Genomic DNA, 24960 nt, shown 5'->3' with positions numbered 1-24960 from the left:
GCCCCACCTGCATATCTACTTTCCTATACTCTCCCACTGACCCTGTTCCTTTTCTCGTTTCTGATCCCGTCTCCTGGTCGTCCCCTTCACTCTTTTTTCCTCCTTTTTAGCTTTACAGCCCTTACACACCGTCTCAACCTTTTCATCCTCATCTTAAATCCTTTCTTGGACCTTGCAAACTCCAATGTGCCACAAACACGGGGTCGCTCACTGCCCACATTTACATTTAGTTAACATAGAAATAGAGTTTCACCTATAATGGCAGCAAAAGTGGATTAGTCAGTAGATTTAAGATTTAGATTTGCTTTAAAAACATGCAAATAATGAAGGAAAACCAGAAAAAAAAGCAAAGCTTTGTCTCTAAGACAAACTATGAGTTTGAGAAAAAACGCATAGAAAGTGCAGAGAGGAGATGAAAGAATGCAAAGCTGTGTAAGTGGGGAAAAGGTGGGTATATGGGAGGCTACCTGTGTGTACAGGCACTGAGGGTTGCTCAGTTTCCTGACTCACTATTGGTTGCCTGTCCTCCGTGGTCTTCACTGGAAGTATAAACAGACACATGTTAGATTATTCACATTTATGCGGCTGCCACAGCACCTAAAAAACAAGTAATGAATTCAACAGAGTTTCATTGTTGCATAATCTAAATACTGGCCAGCAGCATTATCCACCCCACTGAGCAACACTTCTTGGCAAGACAACGATGCACACTCAGTCTGAACAGAGGCTCGCACTAAATCCTATCTATCCAAAAATAGCAGGGGCCGAAGCATGGCCAGAAGGCCATGTGTGGAAGCGAATCATATCTTTTTCCTTTTCGAAACTGGGAAACGGTGGCATGAATCTCCCTCGCACAACTGTACACAAACAAACAAGGTCAGAGGGCCCTAAACAAAAAAATACAATCCTTTTGATAATCTCCAGCATGAACGACTTGGCACAAACCGAGGTCTTTTCCCACCACAGTTTTGTCTATGCCTTTTCCCAATCTGCTCCACGACATGAAGGCTCCTTTGTTGTTGGGCTGTGCGTCGGAAAGGAATGTGACAAGGATTTCAAAGGCTGGACAAAAGCACTCTGTCATTTGGAGGGAGCCCTGTAATACAGCAGCGAGTGAGAGAGGATGGTGGGGGTGGGGGGGGGGGGGTTGGGGTGCGATGGGTAGTTTTTCTCCCCCCCCCCCCCCCCCCCCCCCCGCAAAAAAACCCCTAACTCATTCAGTAATCAGCTCAACACCTGAACAGCTGTTTCCCAAACTCAGATCACTGCATACACAGAGGCATGTGTACATGAACAAACGCAAATAAAAATAAAGGGTAAAATGAGGATTACACATTCATATGAGCCCATTAAAATACACTGGGGCACGCTGTTAATGCCCGAGAGCCACAGACCACTAACTGTATAGAGAAATGAAATGACACGTGCTTTATATTAACTGAAATTTGTCTATTTCTGTGACATTTCTCTTCCAGAACAGAGAGAAATGTGGACGTGTACACAATAATTTAATAGTAGTTTTGGATCATTCGTTCAGCCAACCTTTGTGATGCGAGTCAGGTATAAATCCAGTCTGTGACATTTCCTGTTGATACTGAACTGCAGAGGATGTTTTCACAACTTTTTAACATGTGGACTTGCAAAAACTTGAAATTTTTGATGAACAGACATGACGGATCTATTCTTACCACTGGCTTCCTGTCAACAGGAACCAGACCTATTTTAATCACTACAAATCCAGGATTTGGGAGAGTCTTTGGTCTGCAGCTTGGCTATTGTATTGTGCAAACATCACTATTAGAGGCATTTTTAAAAAACAACAACAACTAAGCTTAAACAAAGAGGTCCAGAATCTGTGAACAGATGAGATGATGCGTGATGACAGAGCTCTTACCGTCTGGACACTGGGACAACGGAACCTGCTTGATTCTCGTGCCATTTCTGCAGGCAAAGACCTCCATCTGACACTGGTTCTGGTAGAGCTGCCCGTCTGACCCACAAACAGGATCGCCATCGTAACCGCAATCCCTGTAGCACGTGCAGCGCTCAAACCGCTCCTCCTCCAGACAGCCAAACACATTGTTGCACTGGTTCGCCTGCACGAAACCTGCAGAAACATCATTTTTCATTAGATTCATGAAAGCGAGGCCTTTCCACACTTTTAGGAGCGCTGCGCGTGTTTCTCACCTATCCACTGATTGGTTGAACTTTCCACCTCATTGCACGTAGGTCCATCGCACAGCTCCCGTGCAAGTGGACTGCTCTCGCTAACATTGTAGAACCGGGTAGCCTCGAAAGCTGCACGACAAGCACAGACCCACACGAGCATGTTCACACATCCACACACATGAAACAATGAAGCTCACCATTAGTAGGTCATAAACTTGAAAAATTCCAAAGTGTTTAACTCCTTAAAGAGGAGCACTTAAGCTCTTAATGCCCAGAGCCTTTAAGACTTCTTCATCATCACTGTGATTTTCTCCCCTATTAAAAAAGTCTTAATATATCAGACAATGTATTTAAGCAATAAACTGCAAAAAAATGCTGAATGTAGCAAATATGATACATGCATATTAATATGTATTTATTTATTGCCAAAAGGTTCAATAAACACTCCAGTTTCAAATAATTTGAATTTTATGGCGATTATTTCACAGTTCAGGCTTTAAAGGGTTAAAATATTCATCAGAGGCACACCTGGTTCGTAGTAGTCATAGATCTTGACCGGAACAGGCGCCGTCTTGCCCACAATGTACTCCCTGACAGCTTGGAAGGCCACGCACGTCATACACTGGCTGGGAATCTACAAAAGGTCGAAGCAGAGAAAGACTCATGAAAGCACCCTAGCCCACATACACATGAATACAGACACACACATGGGTATTATTAAACCTGCTTTTAAAAAACCAAATAAATAAATCAGAGGTTCTTTTTATCTCGTGTTTACAGTGATGCAACAATCAGACACACTGATTGCACTCACCTCATCAAAGTAGAACAACACTTTTCTCCCATTCAGCTCGTATCTCTTCAGACCGACTCTCTTGTCCATAAGCAGCTGTTGACCAGCACAGCACATAAAGAAATCAAGCTTCATACGCAAATATTAACCTCGATCTCTTGACATTCTCATTTAAAATAGCAAAAGTTTAATAACGTTTAACTTGATTTTATAGTGCTGGAAGGGGTTTGTGAATATCTCTTTGTACCTATTGAGAAGAATTAAAGATCAGATCAGATCCTGATAAAAACGTGTTTAGATTTTCTAAAATCGCAGCCGAGTAAGATTATAAAATGCCAATTTAAAAACGCATAACGCATGGCGTCCAGCTAAGTCAGCTACATGTACGGCTCCAGTATTTATATATGAACATGCAGAGAAGTCATTAACAATGGACATTAGCAGTAATCAGCACCACAGCAGTCTGGACAGCTCCACCTCATGCCAACCGAGGTTTACAGAACAGTAAATATAACGTGTCAAACATGAAAGAAAACCCACAGTTCTTCTGTTAACCCCGTGACCGCTACACTACAGTGCATCTAGGATATTATTATTTAACTAAAATGCTCCCTTTTCTGCTTGTACAGACTGTAGTGAATATAAAGAATTTCTATTATTGTGTGACATGTGTGAGCAACAACAGAAATGCAAACCATACCCACTCTATCATGAAGTCATGTCCACAGTGGAAAATGAAAAAGACTCAGAAAGGCTTTTTCTAAGTAGTTGAAATAAAAATAATAAACAGCTTTCCTGTAGAATTACCGGAACTCTGTTTAATACTTATTTTTTTAAATTATGCACAAATGATCATGTTTATATGAACATCTTCCTATAATGATCATAGGGTTTGCATGTATATATTCCTGTATGAACCCTGGGGCAATATGAATGAAACTTTGCATTAACATCACCACACAAAGAGCAATTATCAATGTCTATGTTTTTAAAAAACATTTAACATCAGTATTCTTGGGATTTTTGCATTCATCATCTCCTTGCGAATGCAACGTTACTGTTCGCCTGGATGTAACTTAATAGTCACGAAAATTTGTCTCTGCAATATAATTGTATTCGACTCACCACTAACTATGGAAGGAAGAATTTGAAATAGCGCCGCAGGCCTGGCTTTTGTTACGGTCTAATAATTAGGACGGTGTGAATGACCGACGAGGATGCTGTTTACTCAGAATCAGAGCGTGTGCATAGAGAGCCAGCAGTTAATTCCCCCCACCGGGGGATTTTCATTCTGTCAGAGGTGGCAGCCTTTGGACAGCAGGGGTTTATGAGGTGCTCAGCCTGAGCTGGCGCCACCACGACACACGCACTTACACGCTGTTTACGAAAGCATTGTTTGTCTATATAATAACCAAAAATTGCTCACGAACTCCCATTGCTCAAATGTTACACCCCCAGAGTGCCCTGGGTTGTTAAAGAAAGCTCATTATATTGGGTGATAAGAGGCCATGGCTGTGGCAGCTCCCAGTCAGTCACTGGACTAATCATTCAGTACTGCAGCATCAATGAATGCAACTAGACATCACTGCAGAAGCCAAGCTTGCCACCATAAACTGAGGAATGTAAGTGGCAGTCGGGCAGGCAGCAGTAAAACTCCAGGGGTGTAAACTGAGCTTGTTAGCCACTACAACTCGGGTCAGTCATGACTGATATACTCACAGTACTATGTGTGTATGAGTATGCATGTTTTACATCTCTCCAGGTAGCCAGAGAGGTGGCTCTTTTGGAGGTGGAAGCCTGCAGACTTTAGCCCTATAACTGTCTAGTAATGAGGGACAAGTTTCAGATTGGTGGCTGGAGGGCTGACCTTGATACAGCCCTTAAATTTACCTTCCTCTCCATTACTCATTTCATCCATCCAGCATAATGCTGTCTGTCAACTCTACACTTTACAAGTTTTCTATGTACCCCACGTGGCCTAGTGAAGTGTATGTCTACGGTCTTGTAAGCCCAGAGAGGCCTGACGACTTTTAACCTCCAAGTTAAAAATGATCCCCATCAGCAAGACACATACACACACATGCAGACACATGAATATAACATTTCAGCAGCACATATTGCATAACATGCAGTAGTTAAACGACCTGCCTCTATCTGAAGGATGTTTTCAGGAGCTGTGCTGTCAAACAACACGGGACAGAATGCTTCACTGTGCTATTTACGCTAAAACCCAACAATATCTCAAATGTGTGTGTTTGTTTATGTGAGTGAATTAAATGTTGCATCCTGTGTGGTTGTGAAGGTTGTGAAGCGTGTGAGCGTGGTGTTTGCAAAGGGGTTTGATCAATTCCATGACGTACTCATTATTGTTAAATGGCCTCAAGATGCATCTGTCTCTTTCTACCTTCTTTTCAGTTTAGTCAACTACCTGATTACCTGCCTGTCAAGCAATATGTCAGTCACTATGGCTAACTGCTAAATGCCTCTTTTAAAGTGTGGTCATGTGTGATTACATACCCGCTCTAGACTTTCGACATCTGCTCGGAAACCAGAAATCATGGGTACTTCTATGACAGCCATGTTAGACGAGCCTGAATGAAGCCACCTAGACAAAGGATTGGCGATGAATACATGTTTTTCCCCAGCTCTGTGTGTAAGTGTGTGGTAATCGTTTACCTTGCACAAACTTCTAATGAGATGTGATAATCCAATTTGTCCTGGTGGGCTGCTGGGTCATCATCGTCAATGGGTGCCCGTCGCTTCCAGTTAAGCTCAGAGCGGTTGTCAGCGCGGCTCCGGGATCGTGAAGTAGAATGACGGGAAGAGGAGGAGGAGGAGGAGGAGAGGGGCTGCAGGTTTCGTTCCTGAAAAGGCTCTTTCAGATCCACCTTGAGATGAAAGGCTGGCTTGGAAACTGGGTCAGGTACATTATAAGACACGTCGATCTACAGACACACAGAGAGAAGGAGATACTTGTGAAAATCAGGCACGCTAGCAATGTGGCTTCAGGGTCTGTACCACTGAGCTACAGTTATAGTAGAAAGAAAGCACAACCTCTGTCAATCCTACGGTTTTACTTATCAGGACATAATAAAAGCACCTTTTAAAATGAGGTAAATACAACCTCAGATGACCAACAACACAGGTGATTTTTTTTTTTTAATAAAAGCAAAGCCAAGACCAAGAAGTCGAGTGTGAACACCCCAGCTCACATGTGACGCTAGAATACTTTAGTATACAAAAAAGTTCATGGTTGATTCAGTGATTGCAAAACAAGCCAAAGTTATCACCTCTCCACCACCGTGCTTAACACTTGGTATGTGTAGCACTCTCGTGTGATGCGATGAGCCAATGATCACTCTGGATGTTGGTCCGCTATAAAACTTTAATCCGTACTCCAGCACATGACAAAACACAATGGTTGTACCGGAAGAACAAAACTCCCCCACCATACTATTCCGGTTGGACTAGCTTTGTTAGTCTATTGTTTGGCGATCATTTAACCAATGATCTACAGTATGAGTTTATCCTGTACGTGGGTTTCTTCAAACATGGTGCTGTACATGAGGGTCAAACATCTCCATTTTGGTATCATTTCATCCGAAGGACATTGTTCCAGACGTTGGGTGAATTTTGCAAACATACATGTAAGCTGTACTGCCATGCTTTTTTAGAGAGAAAAGACTTTCTCCTGGCAACCCTTCCAAATAGGCCACACTTGTTTACCGTATTTTTTGGACTATAAGGCGCACTTAAAATCCTTTAATTTTCTCAAAAAATCCACAGTGTGCCTTATAATCCAGTGCGCCTTATGTATGACTTCTGGTTCTGCTTACTGACCTCGAACCAACTTTATGTTGTACATGGTGCTCAAAACATATGTTTTAGTACGACTTTGGTAAGCTAGGAAGCCGCACCAGTTGATGGATTGTCGGAGCAATACGGCTAACGTAGTCAGGAGCCTCGCAGAGTCATCTGGGTCCAAACTCCGCTTCAGGTCCCAAAGTCACACGAACACTGCGGCATCCCTGAGAGTTAAAAACTGTCTAAATTCTTTCATCTTTAATAAAATGATCAGTGTTGCTGCTTTACCAGGTGTAACAATTAAGTTTAACATCCAGGCATCCATGAAAACAGAATTTATTAAATTTAATGGCGTTAGAGTTAGCATAAGTTAGCTCGCTAGTTTCCACCTAAACACGATATAGCATGTTCTGACTGAGAGATTTCTGAAAAAATTAAAAGGTACAGCTCTGCTATCACTTCCAACATAAATCAAGACAGAAAACTAAACAGCACTTTTGTAGGGTTACTGAAGTTGGACTAGCTAGTATATAATGTTGTGCTACGTGATCACTAGCGACACAGCTATGTTAGCATAACACAAACACAGTGAAGCTGGAGGATGAACGCTAACTTTTTACCACTCGATAAAAGTTAGCGTGAGGGTTCCCAATGGTTAGGGACAAATGCAATCGCATGGCAGGATGTTGTAAATGGACCAATCAGTCAGGAAAACAACTGAGATAATCCATCAACAGTACGAGGTTAGTCATTAATATACTGCAGTAACATGAGAATAGATGAGCTGCCAAAGAATTCAACATTAATGAATCAATGGTACAGAAGTGGAGGAAGCAAGAAGGAGTTGAGTAAAGTTTGACTTATCTGACTGTTTTGTTTGGCTTAATGCACCCTATAATCCAGTGCGCCTTATGGTCCGAAAAATACGGTAGTCCTTTTCTAACTGTACTGCGATGAACTTTAACATTTACATGCTAGCTGAGGTCTATTGAGTCTGAGATGTACCTCTCAACTTTTGGACTGTTTCCCTGAGAAATGAATAGTCAGATCTTGGAGCAAATTTGCTGGGATGTTCACTCCTGGGAAGATTGTTTAAAATGTTTTCCACTCATGAATTATATGTCTCACTGGAGAATAATGGACTTAAGATTGTTTGGAAATGGTTTTCTAACCCTTTCCAGATTGATGGGGAGCTACAATTACTTCTCCAAGATCACTGTTGATGACTTTTCTTCTTGGCATTGTGTGAACACACCTGAATGCTCCAGACCTCCAAACTGCCAAAACTTCTGCTTTTACAAACATGGTCACACTTGCTGATGATCAAGTACTCAACTGCATCTGATTAGCAGCGCCTTCTTAATTCCCGTGGAAGGAGTAAAAGTGTACTTCATTTTTCACATACTGCTTCTTTATTTTGGCTTTTGATTAAATAATAACGGATGTAATACATCATGTTTTGTTGTTCATCTGAGGTTGTGTTTATGCAATTTTAAGACCTTCCAAGGAACAGAATGTCGTTATGTCCTGTTGCGTAAGCTCTTAGAAGTGAAAGTGAGTGTACTTTATTTTTACCATGACTGCATTTTTCCATCATTTTGCAACTATTTTCCAAATTATGGTAAAAGCTCACATATTTGATGAAGCCTGCTGACTTTAGTATTTCCCCGACTTTCCCCTGTATCATTATGTTGCTTAATGGACAGCCATTAAAGCTGTTATCGACATTCACTCTTCCCTCAGGTTGAATCTAACAACCACTTTTTCCATACCACTGGTTTAATGATAAATGCAAATAGTAATATTATTATTCCTCGAGGTGCCTTATGCTAATGTAACAGGGTCATAAATCACAGTGTTATAATTACACAAAATGTGTTCTAAACCCCCAAACCGTTCCTTTTATACCTGACTTTTAGGACCTCCAAGCCTGTAGTTATGTTCATTATCAGTTAGAGCCCCTCCTCATTCTTTTCTTCTTCTTCTTTGGTGCAACCCTATAAATACAGTGTACCCCATTTGCCTCTCCCCTTTTCTACAATTCCCCTGTGGGAGAGGTGGGTGTCATTTCTTCCCAACACTGTAAAACGCTCATATAATGCATATTTAGCCACCTGGATGTTTCTGATTGTGATTTTAGTTCAATTATTGTCATTATTAAGCCTGTTTTTTGTTAGATGTTACAAGTGTGTAGTATGTATGTATCATAAATGGGTTTTAGGCGCCATAAATGCTAGCATGAATATATACTTCTTGCTAGCTTGGAAGTTGTGGTGGGTTGAGCTAACCCTCTTCCACTGTTTGTTTTTGGTCGTAGGAGCTGGAGTGGGCAAATTATTTACTTGGAGGCCTTTCTTTCTTTTACCTTTTTTATCAGACACAACGCAGAATCACACCGGTTACACTAACTGAAAAACGTTGATGCCTAAGAACAGTTCTGTCTCATAAAGCCAGTAGTATGACTGTGGCCTGTTGGTCTTGTAGACTTCAAATGCTCCTTTGTGATCCGGATATTAAATCTTGATTAGTAGTCCTTGTCGTATTTCAAGTTTATTGTAAAAAAGTGAAATCTGATTATTTCCTCTTTATTAACTTTGATCTTACAGAGGTGAAGCCTTTTGTTTTCAACCAAATTATTTCACTTTTTGGATGGAAGTTTTACTTTTTAAAAAAAAATACCAACACGGTCAGTAAAATAAAGAAAAGTAACAAAATGTTTAAAAATTTGACGCCTTCTTTTATAACCTCTAACATCAAAAAGAGAAAGCAGAAAAGGTCTTTAAAGTGTAAACTGCAAATCATATTCTGTGGACAACAGAAATGCATTCAGCAGCTTGTATTTTAGCCTGCGGACAACTCACTGCTTTGACGCTCGTTTTAATTTCACAGAAGATTATTCTCAACAGAACTGTCCACATTTCTGATAAATCATTCAGTGTTACCCGAGACCCTAGCAGAGCTGCTAAATGATATTCCTGAGGCAACTGCATATACTCATTGCATGCCTACAAACACATACACAGGCAGGACCGCTCAAGTATTTCATTAGAGCCCAGGTGCTGCTGGCCCCAGGGGCTGACAGAGAGGTGTGTTGACTCACGGAGAGGTGTGGATATGGGGAAAGCAGAGAGGGAGAGAGGTGTGAAGAAAAAAAACATGTTTGTGTGTGGGAACCGTGCAGAGGGGAGAGAGCTGGAAGCCGACCACCACATCCTCTAGTGCCTCATTCAAATCAAGTCAGATTTCAAATACAGGATTTGGAAAATGGGACTGTAAACATCTTTGATCGCACATGCTTTTTCATTTACAACTTGTTTAGTTTTAAAGCAGACACATGTTTGAGTATGAGTGATAAGAAGAGAGGCACGGTCATCATCTACAAAGAAAAATAACTCTTTCTGTTTAGAAAAGGGGCTTTTGTTTGTCTGTGACAAGGCAGGGAGAGACAACAGGGATCAACACACCCCAAAACAACTGGCCAAATTATGCCAGATCATTTCAAATTTCATGTTGGAATTTGAGGCGTTGTGGAGCCTCTCCCCTACTGGCAGAGTGTTGCTGTGAGTCACTGAAATAAGCATTGCATTAAAGTTCAATTTTGGGCAATTTTCAAGAATGCAAATGTGTGTTTGTGTGAGCCTGTGTCTGTAGTAGCACGGTACCTGCATGAGACAGCAGCCTTCTCCTTTAGCGCTGACGAAAAGGCCTGTGGGGATACTGGGGATCTGAAAAAATGGGAGAGAGAGGAGAAACAAAGAGAGTCAGGGGGGGCAGGGAGAGGTGAATGAGTCATTTATCAAGTGAATGAATGCTGTAGGCTGCTACACTGCCACTTGTGGTTCCCTGGCTACTAACCAGCAGGCCTTAATTGCCCCAATTAAGATGACACTACTAATCACAGTGGAGGAATATGCCTGGCAGAGAGAACCTACTGAACTCTCACCTGAACCACTCCAGCTGGCTGATGGAGCGCTTTCTCTCTCTCTCTCACACACACACACACACACACACACACACACACACACACACACACACACACACACACACACACAGAGTAGTGCTGACCTGACACCACAGTGCTCTGGCCAAGGTAGTTCATGCCTAAGCTGTCAGGTTTGTAATAAATCCAGTTATTAAATCAACAGACCAACAAGGTGCTTTCGGGAAATCCGGCCCAGTTAAGCCTGGTATGGTTTGGCAGTATCAAAAGGTCCTGGCTACTGCACAGTTGAACACGGAAACGGGGATTAATGTTTAATACCAGCTCTGGTACATAACTGCTCATCAATCACAGCTCCTAAACTGCATTAAAGTGCACTGGGTTCTCTTAGGGAGGATTTACCACCTCAAGTACTGGTCATGATTAAGGGATTTCATTTTGATAAAGCGCTGTCAAATTAGGGCATCTTCACACACCGCACTGCTGTTCCAGACTTTTCAAGACATTAGATATTGCAGAGTTCGTCCTTTGTTGCTCCCACATGAGGATAACTTGTTTATTGTCAGAAGGATTCACAGCGACCGAGTAGGTGTTGTGTGTGTGACCACGCTAGCCTAAACTAGATGTGTGTATATCCTGCTGTGTGTTACATGTGCATAAGGACAACGTCTTCATTTTCCTTTATGACCTGTGTGCAAAACCGCTGAACAGCCTTGACATTAAACTAGACCATGTATTCAGGTTACCTTGGCACTCTGGAGGAGCTTCTTGTTGTCCCTATTGAGTTCAAAGGTCTCCTGGAAGTCAAGGTTGGTGGAGGCCAGTGAGATAGTGAGGTTTACCCCTCCGACATAAGACAGGATGGCATACTCCGACAAAGCATGCAGAGCCACACATGTGTCCTGGCACAGGGGGTTTTCAAGAAGCACCAAGTTAACAATTTATACTTTAGTAGTAACTGTCCATAACACTGAAATACAGTTTGCTGTCATTTATTACTTATAGTTAATTTAATCTACAACAAAAACAGAGGTACCTGTGTGGAGGAGAAGCCACCCAAGGCATTCCTTTGCTGGGAGAGCCATTTGACGACGGGTAGGGCAGACGCCACATCCCCCAGCAGCGTGTAGGTCAAAAGACCATACGCGGTCATCTCCACTTCTGCTGATACCACTACAAATAAAAACTGATTTTGAAGGGCAGCATTTTGACTCTTAGCTTTATTAAAAAACTCAATCAGTGCTATATTGCTGGTGTTAACAATAAGAAGGAAAGTTGCGGCTAATTCAAAGCTAGTGTATAGTACTGTTCTGTCACCTCCTTTGCATTATATTATCATCATCATCATCAACTTTATTTATAAAGCACTTTAAAACAACCACAGCTGACACAAAGTGCTGTACATTGGAACTGTAAAATAAAATTACATGAGATATAAGTAAAAACCAAATAAAAGAAGAGTGAAATCATTAATTAAATAACTACTTCAATTAAAAGAGAAACTAAGTCTCGCTGAGGTTAAAAGCCAAGGAATAAAAGTGGGTTTTAAAACGTGATTTAAAAGTGGACAGTGAAGGGGCCTCTCTAACGTGCATGGGCAAATTATTCCATAATTTTGGAGCCACAATAGAGGAGGCCCCGTCCCCTCTGAGCTTCCTCCTGGATCTCGGTACCTCCAGGAGCAGCTGGTCAGCTGACCTGAGAGACCGACAGGGTGTGTGGAGATGAAGAAGCTCAGAGAGGTAAGGCGGGGCAAGACTGTGAAGGCATTTAAAAACAAACATAAGAATTTTAAAATTAACTCTAATAGACACAGGCAGCCAGTGCAGAGAGGCCAGCACGGGGGTTATATGCTCTCTTTTTTATTACACAGGCAGGAGCTATTCTGTAAATGTACAATATACCTGACTGAGCGAGGCCATCACTGAACCCCATGAAAGTGTCTTCATCTGTCATCGTGCTCCCAGTTAAACTCCAGTGGGTTAGTCCATCTATAAAGACAAACCAGGTGAAACAGACAGGCAGGGGTAACGACTCACCGCTCCTTCCATCGATCTCCTTTGATAAAAACTAAAAGAAAACATCCACACCCAAACGCCCAAAGACAAAGTGAAACAAGCAAAATTCAACACATTAGCTCACTGTGGGCTCGCTAACTATGCTAGATATTTCATGGATCATTATCCTGATTATCCTTTTGCTACCCCACCCTATGCCTTTACTGTACCTGGGGAATAAAATGATTGCTATCAAGGAAGAGCCCCACTCCCCCTGACGCCTGCAACGTTGTTAAATCTGCCAAACTTGCAGAACGTTTCAGGCAAGAGGAAGACAAGGAAATGGCCAAAGGAAATCAACAATAAGATAAGAAAGACAAGGGGAAAGGGAGGGGTGGAGCGAACTGCTGCTGAATACTGCAGCAGCTGGTTTTAAAGTAGCTGCTCTCCTATAGTTATATAGCTATATATAGCTGTAAATATAAACCAGTAATACTTTTGTTTTGCTGCAAAGATTTGACCAAAGAAGATCTAAATCTCTACATTTTAACGTGCAATATTGTCGTGGTTACAAAAAAAATACTTGATTCAATTTTCCTGGTTAAGTTCTGACTTAAAATACTACTACTAACAGTATTGCTCATAGTGGTACCTTGTGTGATAGCCATGTGGTTGAGGCGTCGCAAGGCCAGCGGGGAATAAGGACTGCGTAGCAGCGCCAAGGCATACGCAGACAGAGCGGTAGTGTAAGGATCATCAGCAGTGTATGTGTTCCCTTCCAGAAAGTCCTTGGCTTTAGCCACTGCCACTTTCTCTTCCTGGACCAGACAAGAAAGACCACAGGGCAAACACAGATGAACGTGTGATATATTTCACATTTAATGCGCTGTTAACATTGCGACAAAATCTCTATAGTTTACATTGCAAATAACAGAGTGGGTTACAGTGATTTGGTCTGTTTGTGCAAATCTATATCCCAGGATCATCAGATATAGCTTTTAGTTATTGTAACTACTGCTACACTTTTAATCCCCAATGCAAACACACGCACACAAAATCATCACCAACCTAATTATTTTAAGAGGCTGCTCTGTCCAAAAACACGACAGTAGTTATTGAATAAACACTCATTTTAGCCATTAAAAAGTTGAGAGTGACTTTCATCTCATGCAGACGTGACCTCCCCTCTCATCCATGCGATGATAGGTCTCCAGAGCCACTCACTGTAATTGCAGCAGTCATCTTTTAATTAAGTGAAATTGAAGGAGGTGGGGGTGGGGGTGTGTGTACTGCTTTGAAGTGAAGGATACCTTTTTGGTTTTTATCAGTTGTAAAAGCGCAGATTCTCAGAAGAAACCTTCTGGGAGAGATAGGAGAGGAAGGGGGGAAGACAGATGGGTGGAGAGGAGCCAGGCGGAGGAAATGCTAAATAAAGAGTCAACTATCTGGACGATTGGTGAGCAAAGACAAAAACAATCTGAGGTTTGGAGGCTTTCGTGTTTAAGGGATTTCCAGCACACGCTGAGGACGATCATCTTTTCCTAACTTTTCCATTTCTTTTAGTGAACACTAATGTTTATTTATCGAGGGCGGCTACTAGTAGGAGAATAAAGAAAAAGCAAGGTGGGAAAAAAAGAGAGCAAAGCGGAGGGACAAAGGGAAAAAACAGATGGCAGAAAGAGAGCAATGCAACAGAGGTGTCTTTCATGGGAATCAAATGTCTCTGCGCATCAGCCTGAAACTTTTGAAGTAGTCCTAAACGTGATAAGACGGTACATTAGCAGCACTGGGGCATAACAAATTTGAGTAGGCGGACTGCCAACACATCCATCTTCACAACTATGAGGAATGCAGCGATACGTCCACACACGACCCAGGCTGCGAGGAAGGACTTTAGGAGTATAGGGCAGGTATGTTTTATTAAATAAAGCACCTCACTTTGAGACTGGATGAAACCGTGAATCAAATTTTACACCACTGCGTTGATTTTACGTGACGTATTAGTCAAAATGAGAAACTTTAGCATGTTTTAGTGGGCTTGTTTAGGCCTGCCTAATTCAACGCTAGTTTGTTTGCCCCTGAGGAGCAACTGTGAAGCGAGAGGAATAAATAGTGCTGCTGGCCTGCTTACCTCCGTGGTAATCCCTGTCTCCAACAGAGCTGCTACCACATAAGCTGTAAGTGAAATCTTCCCATGGATTCCTCCCTGTGGTCAAAACCAGACATGTTTTCACTTAATAACATCTCGGCTCTCATTTCTCCGCAGTATAAATATTGTTAAACTTTACATGTATTCATCGGTCCAGAAATCCTTTAGCTAAAAAGTCTGGCACCAGGTTCATGCTGTCAATTTATGTGATTATTGCCCTCTCAATCAATGCCATTATCCATCTTGTCTATCCAATCTACTTCTTACACCCGTTCCTGCTTTGCAAGCACAGAAAATTAAACATCTGTCACCTCACATCTATGTAGACACAGCCCTACCTGCAGGTCTTTGTTGAGGATGCGTCCCATAGCGGGGAAGGAGCCGTCATCTCCCTGATGCTTGATGAGCCAAGACTTGGCTGCATGAAGCTCATCGGGGTCGATGTAGATGAATCCTTGAGACTCGGCAAAGGACTTCAGCACAAATGCTGTCAACCTTAGAGGAAGGACAGATAGAGGTGAGAGAAAAAGGGAAAGGAAAAGATATCAAAGATCTCTGACAACATATGGAATCACTATTTCAGTGGACTGAGACGTTTTTCCACACTCTTTCTATCTGTCAACAAATGGGAAGAGGGGCTGATAGAGACGTCCATAAATGTTGGGATGTTGTTTTCCAAGAGGACTGGTATGTATAGATGGAGCTGATGAAATGGAAAAAAGCAAGGAAGCAAGGAGGGGAGCAGATGGGTGCGGCAGGGTTTGATCAGTGCTACAGGATGCGGCAGCTGTGCTCTTGGGAATGTGAAATTGCGCACGGGCCAATCGAATATGTTTCTGGTTGTGATTCGAAGATTCCCCGAAAGCATTCCGAAACTTACACAAACATGAATATCAGGGACGAAGGTTGCGAATCCAGTTGGCCTGGGAGTGCAACTGAGAGTTTATGAGCTGTGGCTTTAGTGGGCCACAGTGGAGAAGAACCAGGGGAGAAATGGAGAAAGGCTAAGGTCAGCCCTGGGGGACACGGCTGAGCTAATAAACATACACGCATCCATAAACAACAGACCTCCCGGTACTGGTAGAAAGCAGCGGTCTCTGGCCAACAACCGCTCAGTGACAACAAGACATTCCATTACAGCACCCCCTTACCAAAAGAGACTCACAGGATGAGGTAAGCTGTTTACAACAAAGACAAAGAAACACAAGAGAGAAATAACGGAATAAACAAACAGGTCACACTCTAGTTTCTCAACGCAGCTTGTAAGTGAGATCACACTCCGAGAAAAGAGCACCAGAGGGGATGAACTGGAAAAAAAGATCTTTGCACTCATAAACCAAAAACATTAAATCTTCCGTGGTTGGAACCTGGATTATTCCTCCCCAGAGACAAAACTAGGGCTGAAGCCACAAGTCCGCTGGAATTTTTATAATGTTAAGTGATATTGTGTCACTGACTTTAAATGTTAGGCTTCGGGGAAAGGTACTGGAAAATGTAAATATGATTTAGCTTGGAGAAGGAAGGAAGCAGTAGACAAGCTCACTTCCACCACTCACCCCACGACTAAGGTCACCGTCTCACGACTCTCGCCTTCACTTATTGTTTCTCCTGTTTTCTGACTCCACACATCCAAATCCTCTCTATGAGCTACACTTATCCAGCCCCGTCAGAGCTAAAGGACTTTTCTGATCAATGCATGGGTGTGCTCCATGATAAAGCTGAGGTTGATAAGCTTTAAGGAGAATTTTTACGAGGTGGATTCAGAGAAAGTGCTTATCGTTACTGTAAGGAGCCTGGATTCACTATATATATATATATCATATAGTCAGTGTTGGGAAGGTTACTTTTAAAATGTATTCCATTACAGAATACATGCCCCAAAATGTATTCTGTAACGTATTCTGTTACGTTACTCAATGAGAGTAACGTATTCTGAATACTTTGGATTACTTAATATATTATCATGCTGTTTACAACTACATGTGATTTATTACTGTTACTGAAGGTCCGCGGCTCTGAACCGTAGTAAAGGGACCTCTGGCTAATACGTCAGGCTCGTAGCCGAAAACTAGCTTTACTTTGTTGTCTGGGTCAACTTTGCTAGCGAGAGACAGAGAGAGGCGTTGAACGGCTGCTCCAACAGAACTTATTGTTTTTGGAGGAAAACACGAACACGGTGTACAGTCGAGTCTTAATAGCTTACTTACAACTGGGCTCGTCAGGCTCTCTTCTTGGCTGCAGTGGTTATTATTATATTTACATGCTTCCAGCTCCCGTTTTTGCTCATGACAGCTCGTACTTTTCCTTTTTCTCCCTCCCTCGCTCACAGACACATAACGGGTATGGCAGTCCATTCTCCCTGCAGCACGGACTACACTGCCTATGATGCTACATTCTTTAGAGCTATACCTGTAGCATTCTGCTTATTAGCTTAGCACAACAACAACAAAAAGGCCTCTCTCACCCAGGAAACACGCAGAGAGAGAGCGTCACCCTGTAACCATGGCAACCGTAACGCTGCCGCCTGGAACAACAGAACGTAGCTGTCAAACAAAACCCAAACAGTCCTGACCCGCCACAATATGAAACAGGGAAGTACCGCCGTGTAATCCATTTATTTCAACAAAGTAACTGTATTCTAAATACCACCTTTTTAAACGGTAACTGTAACGGAATACAGTTACTCATATTTTGTATTTTAAATACGTAACGGCGGTACATGTATTCCGTTACTCCCCAACACTGCATATAGTTAACACAGTAAATGGCTTTACTTTAAAACATATTTTACAACACATCTGCAAATAGAAGGAAAGCGACAACACAAACACTGACATACAGGTTTGGCACAGGAACGGAAACATATTAAGTTAATACAGCAGTGTGTATCAGTTCTTTTAATCTCAGGTATTCAGCCTGTAACCCTGCTAATGCTGTCAGATCAATCTTTGGGTCGAGACACAAATGACATGCCGGTCTCAACATGTAGAGCCAAGAACTAAACCCTATTATTAAGGATAATTATATAAGGAAAAAGCAACAAGTTTTTAAAGCATATTTTGATTTACTACAACTTTGCTTTATTCTTTTAGCTAAAATGAAAGAATACAAGACAATTTGAAGGCTTATTGCAGTTTGCAAGACAGGCTTCACTCTGAAGTTTTATTTACTGTCTGCCTGGAATATTAAAAATATTGTGCAGGGGGAATGTAAAAATCTTGTAATTGTATCCAAATAGTGAATTCATACCTCTAGTTTGAAATAAAGTTCAAGGCTTCAATTACTTTTAGGGGTAAAGGTCACATTAGGGATTAAGTGAGGGGAAACTGATGTTGTCAGTAAACGGGCTTCACATCTTAAATTGAAGACAATCCAGAAGTACTTTAAAGTACAATATCACCAGGTGCTGGCTTAAAAAAACAAAACAAAACAGGAATCTCTGCCTTCAATAGACCCCAAATGAAAATGAGTCAACCTCTCTCATTAAATAGTGAGTCTGTAAATTGGTTCCACAAGTCCGTGTGATGTCATTCGCTAAATCCACTTCATACGATTCAGTGTGCTGGTGATCATCTTGAAATTAATTCCAATATGAAGCAAATATCAGGCCTGAAAGGAGGTATTTTTAGGGGCGTGGTCGGCTTAAAAGACATGCCTGGTCTAGAGAGACTGACAAGGCAATTTTGGCATTAAGTACAATGTGTACACATTAGCTATGCACCCCAGTCAGGCTCAAGTGTCACTCGTCTGCTCTAGCTCCCTTCCCATATTTGGAAGATCCTGGCTCGAACCAGAAGAGATGGTGTGGACCATAAAGCGAATCTCTAGGCCAGGGACGTCGAAGTCATTTTACATTGTGGGCTGCATACAAATCACTTTGATGTGGGTCGGATCAGTGAAACTCTCCTTTCTGTCAGTGTATAGAGGTTAAAATGCACATTTAATCTTGGAGACATCTTAATATAAGAAAAAGAAGTGCAAATTCAATTGTATGTCTCAGTTTTTCTGTATGATAAAGAAATTCTGCTTGAAGTAAATGAAAAATATCTGTCAGCACCATCTTTGAGGTAAGAATTGGAAAAAGGAAATGTGTAAAATTACAGAAAAAGATGTGTCTTCTCATTGCCCAGATGTCTGTTTATTCTAAGGAATGCCCTATTTATTGTTTTAACTGTGGACACTGTAAAAAACTGAAATTTCTACAGGAGAACTTTTCGGTCCTTTAATTGCTAACTATTACTTAATTACTTCAGTGTAGTAAGAATGGCCATGGGAATGTCTTTATCATTAGAAAAAAAAATTCTAAAAGTTAAGATAAAAGTTGGAAATTTAGACCCTACTTTACATTTTCCAAAGCTGTCAAGTGGGCCGGATTGGAGTCTTTACCGAGCTGATTCTGGTCCCCGGGCTTTATTTTTGACAGCCCTGCACTCAGCTTAAACTCAGCTCCAGTGCGAATGAATGGGTGAAGTCATCATTTGCTTCTTCTATCTCTATATTTTTGTATTTGCAAAATATTGCTCTTTTAATTCTTATCACCATAAGAATGAAAGAGGCAAAGGGTCAGAAACACATCTCATAATTTCTTTCTTTGCCAGCGTTTCTCTACTTTTGCACAACATCAAGTCAGCGAACGCTCAGCCCAGTTTGTGAACTGTTAACAGCCTTGACATCAGAGATAATTAGCGCTACACACCTTTTTCATTAAAACCTGTCAATTTCCATACTGATACATTTCCACATCCTGGGATACATTAACACTGCATTACAGCTGCTTTTAAGCAGGCAGTAAAGCCGTGCTCTGCTCGTGAACCCGGAGTCTGAAGCAAAAGCTGCGCTTGTTTTGGATGCAAACATGTTGTTGATGGATTCATAAAGTGTCTGATGCAGTTTTACTGAATGTTCACCATCTGTGTTGTGCCCACAGCCCACACTTGTTACCCCGGGTGCCAAGGAAAACTCCAAACCGCTGCTGGTTACATCCTCATATCCTCTCACAGTCATCAGGGGAAGAGTTCAAGCTTTCAGCAGCGGTTTAATGTTACCAATTACACCCAGGTAGTGAGTCATAAGGAGACATGCACCATTTCTATTTTCTAGACCATGTCAAAAAAAAGGTAAAACCTTTTTGGTAAAGTGGCTCCAGACAACTTATAACACTGTCTCCAATAGTGGCATTAAGAGCTTGTTTGCGGGGCCAAAGCAGCATGGGTCCACTCAGTGCTACGGATATGAACCCTGATTAATTGCAAATAAATCTTGACAACTTTGCCTACCTCAGGGATCCAATTATGCAGTTTGTTTATTATTCTCTGTCATTTATGTAACCTGCTGTTTCACGGTGTTAGCTCTACTAAATATCACAATACCCACCTCAGTTCATAAATCAACCAGAGGTATGTACATTCTGCGTGGGCCTCGAAATACAAGCAGTGGAGCTCCCCATTGAGACAACCGAATCGAGTTTTATAAATATTAACATGGTTGTCTGCCTGCCTGCCTCCAGGCAGTGTAAACATGCAATAAACACTCGAAAGGGAAAAACTCAGAGATTTAAACATACCAACAGGAATAGATTAATATGAGCACAGCGTACGAAGGTTTTGATAAAAACTTTACTGCTTTGGCCGGCAACCCATGTCCCACTGAAAGCTGAAGAATGTGGCTACAGCCGAGCATAGCTTAGATGGTATGTGTTGTGCACATTTCAGCAACTACACCTACAGCTACTCACCACATGCTGCCAGAGGAATCCCTCTCTCCGAAAGCACTGTATGATCCATCCCGCCGCTTGTAGGTCAGCTGTCTCTGGTAGCCTGGATGAGAAGAGAATACTGTAAGAAAGGTTGGTTCCTAAGAACACGCAGAAATTACGTACATCTTTTTCAGGTTTGCTGATAAATCTCGAGGTGGATGTATTTTTTTTAGTTTTTATCCACCGCTGCAGAAATGTGCACAGAATAAAAGTAATGTGCAGGAGAAGCACCACCATGTTAACGAGCCCGTGTGAGCTTGGAAGATCAGGCAGCCCAGAATCAACGCGGTGAAACTAAACATGGTATATTAAAAGGTAGCCAAAAAATTCAAATACATTTCAAAAATATAACATTTGTGGATCCCTGAAATTCTCTTTTGGCATTGATTTCTGATTCTTCACCCAGCTCTGTGGTGCATAGTGCGCTGCGACTAAATAAATGAAGGAAAACAGAACGTTTGCTCGGACATGCTCCCGATGTTCTTACATATGCAGTTGAGTGGTTTCACTTGCAACTATGCAATGAAGCAAACTGTGCAAAGATATTCTGGTGCTTGCCTGCAAGAGGGTGAATCCAGCATAGTTTTCAGGTCTTAAAAAACACAAACGAACAAGAAAAATAGCCCACAATATAATCATTTACCAATATTCAAACATTTGTTGCTGTACCTAAGACAGTAGACACTCGGTAGCTGAATTTCCACTTTGTTTTAGGGTCAGCCCTAGTGTCAAAGGCAAACTCTTGAATTTACCTGTCCTTGTGTGGCACAATAACAAAGCCTATTGACATTTATTAAAGTTGAAGTTTTCCTTTTATATCTTTGTGAGGGACAAAGACTAATCTTGATAACTCTGAATAAACCTTTATGTTTCAGGTTACGATTCAAAGTTTTGAATCCCAGCCAGTCCAAGGCTGATAAATGAACTCCGTTATTCAAGGTAAACTATATTCTTGTTGATTGCAGACAGCCCAATTATGGTGCATAACTTGAAGAAAACAGCAAACTGTTCGAAATCATTCCTTTCTTTGAGCATGACGCCACTTTGCGCAGCTTCATGCCAGAAAGGATTTGACTTGTTGAGATTCATGACACACTCTTGAAGAACTTAAATAACTTCCTTGTTCCTGTGTTTAATGTGCTGGTCTCTAACTGGGTTTACATCGGTGGGTATTTGGGAGGGCACGAATGGCAGAATCTGTGGTACTGAAAGTAATCCATATGTTTAAGAATCACCACATTGGTGTTACTGAGTTAACTCAGCATCTTGTTAATATATTATTTATCTTAAATACTCTGATGACAGCTCAAGCACATTTGGACTTGAACAAATAATTCTAAAGAGACCATCAGAGCTTGTCTTAGCGAGGAGGTCATATTTAACCTATGAGGAAAAGAAAATACTCAATATCTGATCCAAGGAAGCGATTTGTTAGGATTCAGTTTCTTTACCTTGAAGTAAGTAGTCAGTTGCTTCATTTTCAACCTCAGGGCTGAGCTGCCTGGTCTTCTGCAGATACTTCAAAACAAAGACATTGGGGGCAAAGTGGATCATGTTCTGCTCACCACACCCAAAGGGTAGCCTCAAGAGCTTGTCCAGGTTATGTAAAGTTGGCCCCATAACATCACCTGATATTAGAGCAAGATACACAAACACACTTCACTTACTGACACTGCAAAATGTGCAGGATATTAGTTCCATTCACTTGAGGATTGCATGATCTAAAATAGGTTTTTTTTCAGATGTAAATGACAGTATGGTGGAAGCAATAATAGTATATGGAATGTATAAGCATCCAACCAGAAAACAGTTTACCAATCATAAATGCAGCAGCTCTTTCTGATCCAGGCACCATGTTTTGTGGGACTCCAAGTGTGAAAGCCTCATTGTGGTTGTCATCAGAGTCCTCCTTCCTCCAAATCTTGAACTCCCCTACTGAGCCCCAGCCTGTAGAAAAGCCTATGTGCCGCACCTGGATGGGAAAAAAGAGTATTTTTACAGAAATGATCTCTAAAGAAATTTCCTGGAGTTGGAACAAAGATGTCATAAAAGTGTCAAACCTGTCCTGTGAATTGGCCTGCCCATCGCAGGATGACCGATTCATTGGTTGGATGTAAACCATGGCCCACCTGGAAGGAACGCAGGAATAATTATTTGTAATTATTATTCTGCATTTGCTTGAAACGTTTCATTATTTTCGCCCCATAATAGACGATACCAACAAAAACATTGGCACAGATTAGACCCAAGATAGCTGACAGCTATCTCTGCTCCAAGAACTCAGTTCCCTCTTCACCCCTTTATTGTTTGACTGCATCTGCAGCCTCATAACTCATGACTGGGTTCTCTTGCTACTTAAAGTAAGACACAACATCCATCCAGACGATCAGGAGATGGAAAAGGTCCCAAATCCACAGTGGGCACCGCCTGGATGGTACCCATTCAAACTGAATAAAATAAGAGATTTCCACTAGTGTGTTACAAACCAGGTGCCCTCCTGGTCTTGGTTAACCACCAACCAACCAGCCAAAACATCAGGGAAGTTTTTAGAAAATGGATACAGGAAGTAGAAAAGAAACCCCCCCTCTCTTTTCCCACAAGCAATAGCGCAAACACACTGCATGCAAGTTTAATAAAGCTAGAAGTTAACCTAATGCTATTTCAATTTGCTCTCATTGTCCCATTGTCTTAGCAAAATACTCTGCGTTGGGCTTAGAGTAGGATACCAACTACCAAATATTGGTATCTTCATAGACACGCTGGCTGTTTGAATCCGTGTTTTTAAGACTGTCACCGGTACATATAGAGGTACAAAGTGAAAATTCTTAGCCATGGCTTTGACTTCTCTTATAGCATATATATAAAAAAAATCCATATGAACATGCTAACAGTGTTAAAGATTTAAATTTTTATGGGAGAGGGTTTGTGAACCTACTGGTACGGTTCCTTTCCAGCTGGTCCTTCTTCCAGCTGTTGGTGATGCCATTGTGATTCATGCACCTCCCACAGATAATCCCAAAAACAAACACTCACACAGACCCATGCAGAGCACACTTGCTCTCCGGTACAAAAGTTTAATTTCATAATCACATTACACCATAAGACCATGAAACTCATCCATTTCCCAACGCTATTGGTGTTGAAGAAAATAAACGTATTCCCAAAGTACTTTGGGAAGTAATATGCGGCTTTTTAATTACTGCCTTTGGTGAATGGTGCAAGTCTAATTAATGCTGTGGCCGGAGCCGGGAAGTGGTGTGCCAGCCATTCACTGCCATGCAAGTCCTTGGCCATGGATCATCGACTGCCCTCAGTGTCCCCTGTTAAGTGTGAGTTCACCCAGAGGCACACCAGTAAAAACGGCGCCAGCTCTCCTAACACACAGACCCCATGGCCTGCCGCACTTCTTTTTGTGTCAGAGCATCCGAGCGCAACCTCGAAGCAAATACGCCGTACATTTGGAAGTGTTACATCTACGATTCCTTTCTCTTCTTACCTGTACCACGCCTCCCTTCCAACTGATCCAAAAGCTGCGGAACTCATCCCAAGACAGGATCCCTGGCGTAGGGACGCTGACAAGAGGCTCGCCCATTTTGCCAGCGGAAATCCAGGAACGAGTGTTCTGCCTGCCCCCGAGTACGATCTCCAGCATCTCTGCGCTGTCGTGGGGACTGGCAGAGAGGGCAAAATGGGCATCGTTGTGTGTCTTTACCGCCACCTGGAACTGGTTCATCCTGCTTGGCTTTTTCACATACTGATACTCATATTTGTTGGGGGTAGAAATATGAATCCTCTCTGAGAAATGAAATGCAAAATAAACTTAAACGTATTCTCATTATGCTATATCAATTAAAAATGATTTACACTGACCATTTGGACAGAAGAAAACACTGTAGGTGTATTCTCTGGGCAGGCCTTCTGGCTGTAAACAGGGTGGCAGCAAGAGAAAAGATGCAGAAAAACATTACAGAAACACACAAAACAAACAATAAAAAAGTAGCTCTTTCTTATTAAAAGATTAAAGGATAAAAAAAAAAAATATTAAAGGAAAATCTCAGCTTTCTTACCTCAACCAGGACAGTCCTACGGATGTAGTCCTGGCCTTGGATCATGTCATTACTTATTTTGCCTATCTGGAATCCATCTGAACAGCAGCCTGGTTCACTAAAGGCAATGGCACGAGCTGTGAAGGCAGCACAGAACAAAAGTCAGCTTAAGATTTTGTTTTTGTTGACACCATATGCAGCTTCAGAGACAGCGGCTTGAGCAGTTGCTCTTCTTTAGCCAGGGAAATGAGTCATAGTGAGCCTGTTCCCATCTGTACTTCTGTCTATTTGGGATACTTTTTTTTTC

At 41.8% G+C, this 24960-nt stretch overlaps 1 protein-coding gene across 2 annotated transcripts in view; it reads right to left on the bottom strand.

Annotated features, from left to right (window-relative positions):
• cpamd8 (C3 and PZP like alpha-2-macroglobulin domain containing 8) overlaps window positions 1-24960 on the bottom strand; it is a 50032-nt gene that overhangs the window by 4358 nt on the left and 20714 nt on the right. For both annotated transcript variants that reach the window (XM_006800445.2, XM_087835970.1), the window contains 21 exons: window positions 24675-24790; window positions 24478-24529; window positions 24104-24402; window positions 22668-22736; window positions 22423-22579; window positions 22059-22235; window positions 20587-20668; window positions 15191-15347; window positions 14835-14909; window positions 13356-13521; window positions 12611-12697; window positions 11743-11879; window positions 11453-11608; window positions 10429-10491; window positions 5639-5907; window positions 5480-5567; window positions 2984-3058; window positions 2698-2803; window positions 2188-2298; window positions 1895-2107; window positions 468-539 (listed from right to left, as the gene is read on the bottom strand). In XM_006800445.2, the coding sequence (XP_006800508.2) occupies window positions 468-539; window positions 1895-2107; window positions 2188-2298; window positions 2698-2803; window positions 2984-3058; window positions 5480-5567; window positions 5639-5907; window positions 10429-10491; window positions 11453-11608; window positions 11743-11879; window positions 12611-12697; window positions 13356-13521; window positions 14835-14909; window positions 15191-15347; window positions 20587-20668; window positions 22059-22235; window positions 22423-22579; window positions 22668-22736; window positions 24104-24402; window positions 24478-24529; window positions 24675-24790 (2727 nt within the window). The remainder of the gene's footprint in view (window positions 1-467; window positions 540-1894; window positions 2108-2187; window positions 2299-2697; window positions 2804-2983; window positions 3059-5479; window positions 5568-5638; window positions 5908-10428; window positions 10492-11452; window positions 11609-11742; window positions 11880-12610; window positions 12698-13355; window positions 13522-14834; window positions 14910-15190; window positions 15348-20586; window positions 20669-22058; window positions 22236-22422; window positions 22580-22667; window positions 22737-24103; window positions 24403-24477; window positions 24530-24674; window positions 24791-24960) is intronic.

The sequence above is a fragment of the Neolamprologus brichardi genome, chromosome 23, assembly GCF_056152115.1.
Source record: "Neolamprologus brichardi isolate AB-2024 chromosome 23, ASM5615211v1, whole genome shotgun sequence".
Lineage (NCBI taxonomy): Eukaryota > Metazoa > Chordata > Actinopteri > Cichliformes > Cichlidae > Neolamprologus > Neolamprologus brichardi.
Note: the sequence above shows the minus strand (reverse complement) of the source record. Positions and strands in the feature narration are given on the sequence as shown.